This window comes from Camelina sativa, chromosome 13 (genome assembly GCF_000633955.1).
Source record: "Camelina sativa cultivar DH55 chromosome 13, Cs, whole genome shotgun sequence".
In the NCBI taxonomy this organism is placed as follows: domain Eukaryota; kingdom Viridiplantae; phylum Streptophyta; class Magnoliopsida; order Brassicales; family Brassicaceae; genus Camelina; species Camelina sativa.
The window spans coordinates 24,077,487-24,085,538 of NC_025697.1; the positions used below are offsets into that span (position 1 = coordinate 24,077,487).

General features: G+C 39.5%; 2 protein-coding genes and 1 pseudogene across 2 annotated transcripts; 1 reads left to right on the top strand and 2 right to left on the bottom strand.

The window, feature by feature from the left end:
- LOC104738582 lies at positions 665–2,355 on the top strand. Its single transcript, XM_019234643.1, has 3 exons — positions 665–1,405; positions 1,591–1,942; positions 2,060–2,355. The coding sequence occupies exons 1-3, from the start codon at positions 665–667 to the stop codon at positions 2,353–2,355; spliced, it is 1,389 nt and encodes a 462-aa protein (XP_019090188.1).
- LOC104738583 (uncharacterized protein At4g04775-like) lies at positions 3,076–3,596 on the bottom strand. The gene is made up of 2 exons (XM_010458736.1): positions 3,423–3,596; positions 3,076–3,354 (listed from the first exon to the last, which is right to left on the bottom strand). Exons 1-2 carry the CDS (start codon positions 3,594–3,596, stop codon positions 3,076–3,078), a joined length of 453 nt encoding a protein of 150 aa, XP_010457038.1.
- LOC104738584 overlaps positions 5,989–8,052 on the bottom strand; it is a 17,703-nt pseudogene continuing 15,639 nt past the window's right edge.

The following is an 8,052-nucleotide window of genomic DNA, read 5'->3' on the forward strand; positions in this document are numbered from 1 at the left end:
AAGATAATCACCAATTATAAAGATAATCATAAATAAATAATGCATACTAATCTTCTTAATAATGCGGGGAAACGAGCTATTTCCCCCCAAGAACTATCATATCTCGCTTGATGGAGCCCGAACTTAAGCCACAATCTATATAGCTATGTAAACTATGACCAATCTCTATGTCCCCCAAATTAAAAGTTCTACACCTATATCCCCATGAAAAAAAAGTTCTATATCTATTTACACCTAGACCTGGTTATGTGACGGTTTACTATTTGCTTAACCGTCTAACGAATAGCCTAAACCAAAATTGACCAGATTAAACCTGATTTTACCCGAATTTGTCGATTTAACCAGATATATCATCCTCTCAATCTCGAGAAAACCCTAAATCGAAAAATCCCCAAATTTCTCCCAACAAAACCCTAAATCGAAAAAATCCCCAAAACTTGAAGAACCCTAAAAACTGCGATTTCGAGTTCTTTCGAGTTGAGAGACGATGTCGTTAGTTGAGAGAGATCCCGGCGGTGATTACGACTAAGAAGGTGAAGATCGAGACGAATTTCACATCGAACAGCTAGTTGAGGATTTTAGCGACGAACCTCCAATCCGCCACGATGTGTATCCAGAGAGTGAAGACGATGATGAAGACGGACCAACAAGAGCTCGTACGAATATGAGGCGTGGCAATGGGGAGTTGTTCTATAAGCATGCGTTTTTCAATGGAGTTGCATTCAAGGAGGCGGTTCTCGATTATGTTCTCAAAACCGGGAGAAATCTGAAGCAGTACAGGTATGATAAAGCGAAAATAGGGTATAAATGCGTTGGTGTTAATGATGAGGATGGATCTAAATGTGAGTGGAAGGTTTATGCGTCGATTCTTTCAAATGATAGGGTATGGAAGATCAATAAATTTGTTGATAAGCATAGCTGTATCCCAAATGGAGAGTGTGAGATGTTAACAGTGCCTCATATAGCTAGGTTGTTTGTTGATAAGATTAGAGATGATCTCGAGTACTTCATGCCTAGGAAGATTGAGGAAATCGTAATGAGAGATTGGAAGATTAGTATCACTAGGCCTCAGTGTCAAGCTGCTAGGAAGACTGCTAGAAAGTGGATTGAGAGGGAGTATGATGAGCAGTTCCATAGATTAAGAGATTATGCAGCTGAGATTATGGCATCAAACCCGAATTCACATGTAGAGGGCGAGTGTATTACAGACGATGAAGGGAAGGACATGTTCAACAGGTTCTATGTTTGTTTTGACAACATTAGAAGAACATGGATGGCGACTTGTAGGCCGATCATAGGAATTGATGGTTGCTTTTTGAAGAATAAGATTAAGGGTCAGCTATTGGTAGCTTTAGGCAGGGATGCAAACAATGGTATATATCCAATAGCATGGGGAGTTGTCAAGGTTGAGAACTATGACAATTGGCTATGGTTTGCTAAGTTGATGAAAGAAGACTTTGGGTTAAATGATGGTGATGGATTCATCCTGATGTCCGATAGGCAAAAGGAAAGTTTATTCTTTTTATTTAACTTCACTTATGCTTTTATTTTGGCTTCTCTTATTTAACTTGACTTATGCTTTTATCTCAGGGATTGATCAAAGTTGTTTCTGAGGAGTTACCAAAGATAGAGCATCAGATGTGTGTTCAACACATCTTCGGGAACTTGAAAAATGTTCATGGAAATAAATCTCGATTGAAGCCACTACTATGGGATTTGGCATGGTCTTACAATGAGACAGAGTATATGCGGCATTTGGAGAGGATATTTGCTTATGATTCTCGCGTTTACAGTGATGTAATGAGGACAAATCCAAAGAGTTGGTGCAGGGCATTCCACAAGGTTGGTAATTACTGCATAGATGTCGACAATAACCCGACTGAGTCATTTAACAGCTCCATCAACAAGGCAAGAGTTAGAGGCAATAAGACGACTGGCCATGGTGCGAATTGCAAAGAGGTCTGCCTTATCTCATTCTCACACAGGTAAAACATATATTCTCCTACTTATGTAATTTTTTTTTGTTTATACTACTCATGTTTTTCACAAATGTTTGCAGGGATCTCTACTCCATATGTTGTTATGTTTCTTGCGGATGAGCAAAAACTAGCATCTACGGCTAAGGTATCAACAAGCACAAATGGCACATTTGAAGTCAAAGTCAGTGGAGACTCTCACCGTGTCTGTCTAAAGAAGATGACTTGTACGTGTCAGAAGTGGCAAATTTGTGGCATCCCATGTGAGCATGCATATGGTCTCATCATTCATAAGACGCTAAAGGCTGAAGACTACGTCTGCCAGTGGTTCCGAACAGCTATATGGAGGAGAAATTATGAAGAAGGCCTAATTCCATAAAGGAGTGCAAAGTTTTGGCCTCGCACAAATGGGAATAAAGTGTTTGCAGAACCACCTGAAGAAAACCAGACCAAGGCTGACAAGAAAAGGAAGAAGGGTGTGAATGAGTCACCTACTAAGAAGCAACCAAAACAGAAGAAAAGAATAATGCATTGTGGCATTTGTGGGGAAGCTAACCATAACTCTAGGTTCCATAAGGCTGAATTTGCCAAGGTATGATGCATTATTGCTTTGATGGTTTAAATTTCTAACTTTGATGGTTTTACTAAATTTCTATTTTTTTTTTCAGCCTTCTCGACAGCCTTCTCAAGTTGAACCAAGTCAAGGTTCACTAACTCAAGAATGATCAAGTAGCTACTTCTAACTAGGGTGCTAATTTTGTGGTTGCCTATAATGTATTTTTCGACCACATAAACTCTTGTCTTCCCCTAGGTCGCTTAGTTTCTTTTGTCTCAAATGGTGAAATTTGTGGTTGCCTATAATGTATTTTTGACCACAACAACTCTTGCCTTTATTATCTCTTTTGTATGATCTATTTTAACGTTTATGACATTGAATTTAATCTCTTTGCTCCCTATCTCTTTTGTATTATTTTGTATGAAAGCATAGCTTCATGTTTAACTTCATGTTTGAAACAAATGGAGCTTCATGTTTACCACAAAAGGTTTGTAATACAAATGTCTTAACACAAAAGGTTACAACCATGACCATACACCATCTTCAACCAACTACTTTGCTTAGTCCAATCATGACCATACAGACTAACAATATAACACTCATCATCTTTTTATTCCATGATTTGGCTTCACCTAAACCATCTTCAACCTTCTCCAAGACCTCTTTCTCCATCTTCTCATAAACCATAGTATCAAACTCCAACCTCTCTGTCCTAAGCTCTTTCAGCTGTTGCTCAAGTCCAGCATTCCTCGAGATCAATGCATCTACCTCATTCAGCAAAGCTTCATCGACCCACTTGAACGTGTGTTCATCGTTCCGAAGCTACCAATTTCCCATAAATTAGAACCAACCAAAATCATGAAACAAGAAGAAAAAAACAAAACTTTTACCTTATTTGTTGCAGCAAAACTACAACGGTAGTATCTCCGGTAAGGATTCGGATCAGATTTCGAGATCAATGCCACAACAGCTTCCCCGCACCAACATCTCTTTGGCACACCGAAAACTCTTCCTCTCGCACGAGAACTGGAAGTTCCAGTCGACTTTGTTGATAAATTGCTCATTCTGGAGCTCGAATTCGATAATGGGAACCCAGAAAATAAGACAGAAGAAGAACAATGTCAAGTTGATTGTAGGGTTAGTGATATTTGAAAATTGGGAATTTGTGGGTAAGGAATCGGGTCGTGACTATGTAAGGATCGGGTCATAATTGGTTTAATTTTGAGTTTATATTGTTTGGTCTGCGGTTCACCGGATAAACCGAAGCAATTCATTTCTAGGGGGATATAGGTGTAGAACTTTTAATTTGGGGGGACATAGAGATTGGTCATAGTTTACATAGCTATATAGATTGTGGCTCAAGTTCGGGCTCCATCCAGCGAGATATGATAGTTCTTGGGGGGAAATAGCTCGTTTTCCCGGAATAATGCATACTAATTAGAAAACATTTGTTTTTTTCTCATACATGGGCAAAGAAAAGCACTGCCAGAAAACAGACTAGGAAAATAAAATAAGGCCCAACACGAGCCCGTTCATTCGCACCACTTAGGAAAAAGATCACATTAAAACATCTCAAGAAACGTGTCAACATCATAGACACGTTTAACATGATGAGACGAAAGTTTCCCATCATCGTCCTTCGCCGTCTACGATCATTCCGCCGAAGACTGAAACTAACCTCGAATGAAGATCGAATATAGATTCTTCTCTAATTCTTCGACATCTGCAAAACAGAAGTAAAGATCTAATACAGATGAAAACCCGACGGACGATGTGTGGTGTTCTTCCTCGTAAACGTTCCATTGGCCAGCCTTACAGGGTCAGAACTAGAAATTTTGGTTTTGTAGGAGTGACTTTGGGATGGAGGATGTAAAAGAAGAGGTTGTACAATTAGGAGTTAAGCTCTCTCGGGTGTCTGTAGCTGAATCCATGTTTTTGTTTCTCTCTTTGATGACATTCGTACTATGGTTTGGGTGAATTGCAACGAGGATAGTGTTTTCATGTATTGGTTATTACCATCTATCCAATCGATTTATGTTTAACTAATAACAGACAGAAAACATTGCACATTATCATCTTGTTTATATAACAAAGTAGCAATGGCACTCCGGATTACATTGGTCACAATATCATATGAATTACATGCAGGGCAATAAAATTTTGGAGCAATATCGATAGATTGGAATGCAAATCCGGTTACCATAAGGCTCGAGGTCAGAGATGTCAACGGACACAGTACTAAGCACAAATGTTTCTCTATCTGAACTACAACCACGAGGGCCAAATATCTTGACAAATCCAACCGCGAAAGGAAAGTCCTAACGACATTGCACTCTCGTGATCGATTTACTAGGAACAACCAAATACCGATTGGCAGTTCACATCTGCTTCACCATTGCTGGTATGTCTTTCTTCCTCACTGTTAATATTACTCTGGTTCGGATGAAAGAAATGCTGCAGAGTATTATACATTGTTTGGTTGGGTTCAACAGTCTTGGCAATGGCGTTATTAGGATTGATCATTGGTGTTGTACTGACCATAACAGCTTGCGTTTATAAATGCAAGGTTGATTGATTGTTGGTTTGTTTCGGTAAACCTTTTCTCATTTTTTTTCCACTGAGCTTTTAACACCGTTTGCTCCAACAAAACAATCTGTACATCTTGGACATCTTTATACCTTATAAACTGTATCAGTCTATGAAGCACGGGCTAGGCTATTTCGTGATTATTTTGCAAGTAGATTATAATGTCTATGGAGACATTGGTTTTGATCAAACCCCACATAAAGGAAACAATTATGTAAAAATGCAATTAGACATGGATTTTGATCATGTTAATCTCTGTCATGTTTCATGTTTGTTTTATGTTTGCGTTTGAATGTAATTGTTTTGTTTGCTTGCTTTTGCATATAAAATTGAAATGAGTATGTGAACTAATGAGAGAGATGGAATGTTTTGTGCTATTTATATCTCTACTCACTTCCATGGAAATAACTTCAATGACCATAAGTTTTTGTTTTACAGAGAACTCAAAGAGTATACTACTTTACTATTATGATAGCAAACAAAAGAGTATATTTCATTTTGGTCACAAAATACTCAATATAACTGATACTTACTAATTAGCCGATTATCCAACATAAAATCAAAAAGACAAAAGGAGCAAATGCATTTTAGATTAGATTACGTCTCTCTCTCTAGTCATATTAAGAGATAGCAGAAGTCACCTCACTTACAATCTCAGCCTTTAGCAAGAAGCATTTCATCTCATCAGCTTTCAATAACTTGCCGACCTCAATTTTGCTTTTATAGCTTCTTCATCAACTGTCACACCACCCAAACTTGTAAGCACGCCAAGGAGAAACATTGTTCCAACCAATCACCATCATCTCATCTTCCTTATTCTCCTTCTTCGATTTCACAGCAGGAGTAGAGTCAGTAGTTCCCTAAATCTCCTTAGCATGTGTCAAACACATGCTTTACATATGTACTCTAGCATTGTGAGAAGGGAGTGTGAAGCCAATGCAACATATTTATTCTTTGTTTAGTATATAGCTCCTAGAGAAAGAAGGAGTATGAAAAGAAAAGGTGTAATCCAAAAGGTCAAAATTCAAAAGAACAAGGTACCTGATTAACCAGCTGATTCTTAAACTTTTCAGGGTGCAACTTCCTCTCAGAATGAAACACATAAGATATCTGAGCATCCATTCCTGCATAAGCACAATAGTTAGCACTGCCACGTGGGTATCAATTGGTTTTGTTGATTAAATTTCCATAAAAACAACCGAACAACTTCATGGGGGAGGGGAGATATCTCACCGAGATTAAAGTAATTCCAGAATCCCCCACGAAATGTGTGGTAGCCTTCATGAGAAATCGAAGGGTGTCTGTTTGTACCGAGGATTGCACAATACTAAGTAAATAAAGATTTTTGGGGGTAAGAGTGAAGCAAGTCCTTTTATTAACGAGAAATGAGGTCGTCACTACCAAAGAGTTAAGATCGAGTACGACAGCTTACAGACAAGCTGCCGATCGTAAAGCTACAAGCTCAAATGAGAAGGGAGTTACAAAGAGGATAATAAATTCCTATTTTGAGAGAGAATATTGTTCTAAGGATAATCTCCAAGGACCGAATCCCCTTCTCAATAAATGAACTATGCTATTTATAGGCAAGTGTAGAGATAGGGTTTCCTATTGCTCCGCTGCAAATTCTCGAGATTGCCCTTTGAGGTCGGCCCATTTAGCTTGTTGGATTTTATTCCTTCTGTCGGGCTAGAATTCAAGCTTGTTTTGTCTGTCAAGCCTTGTTGGACCGAGTAGGCATATGGGGGCAGAGCCCATATCCAACAGCGTCTTCTATATAAGAGACAAAAAAAAAAGAAAAAAAGAGAAGGAAAAACAAGGACTGTTGTAAAACACTTAGTGGACTCTATAGACCGGCCCATATGCAGTACATGGTACACGGCCATACGGCCCATGTACGGTCCATGTTATGTGACATGGCCTTTAGGCCCATTAGTCCATTAGCTTATTCTTATGTTGGTTTGGGCTTTAGCCTTTGTACTCCCTATATATATGTAACCTCCATTCGATTATGATTAATAAGAAAAAGAGATTTCATCCTTCAACTCTCTAGTTTCATAACACGTTATCAGCACGAAAGCCTCTAAGGCCAGCTGAGAAAACCCTAACCCTAAAACCCTAAGCAGCCGCCGTTTCTCTCCTCCCTAAAACCCTAAAACCCTAATCGGCCGCCGCCTCTATCTCTTACCCTAAAACCCTAAAAACTGCCGCCCAAATTCAGCGATCAGCTTCCGTCCGTGTACGCAGCCAGTCTGGGGTAAGTTCATGTTCGAAGATCCACCCTTGTTTTGGATCCTGTACGCGGCAAGTTCTGGGGTAAGCTCCTGTTCGGAGATCCACCCAAGTTCGGTTCCTGTTCGTGAGCGGTTCGGTTTCTATTCAAGAGAAGGACATTGTTTGGGATCTGTTTGTGATTCAATCCTTGTTCGCGGAAGCTCCTATTCGGCGATCAGTTCGTGTTCAAGGGCAAGCAAGGTTCGTGATCAAAGTTTTATTGAAGTTCCGTTCGAGGTTCGCGGTTCGAGGGTGAGTACGTTCGCGGTTCCTGACGTTCGCGGTTCGCGGTTCCTGACGATAGCAGTTCGCGGTTCCGGACGAGAGCGGTACGTGAGCGGGACGAGAATCGGGTCAATAGCAGTACAAGGATCGAGGTTCGTGGTTCGTGATCAAAGGTATATCTGAGGTCTTTAGCTCCCAGATCGAAACCGGTCAGACCCAAACGGTGGAAGGTAAACCATGATCAAACTCCCTTAAAACTATATAATTGAACTTGAACTTTAAAGCTATTGAACCCTAAAACATCCAAGTATACAAACAAACAAATCTTAAGAGTTCTAATCCTGTAAAACTTTAAAATCGGTTGCATAGGACTGTTAGATTGTTTGTGAATTGCACCAAGATATATCAAGCTTAAAATCCGATTGATTGATTAATTGT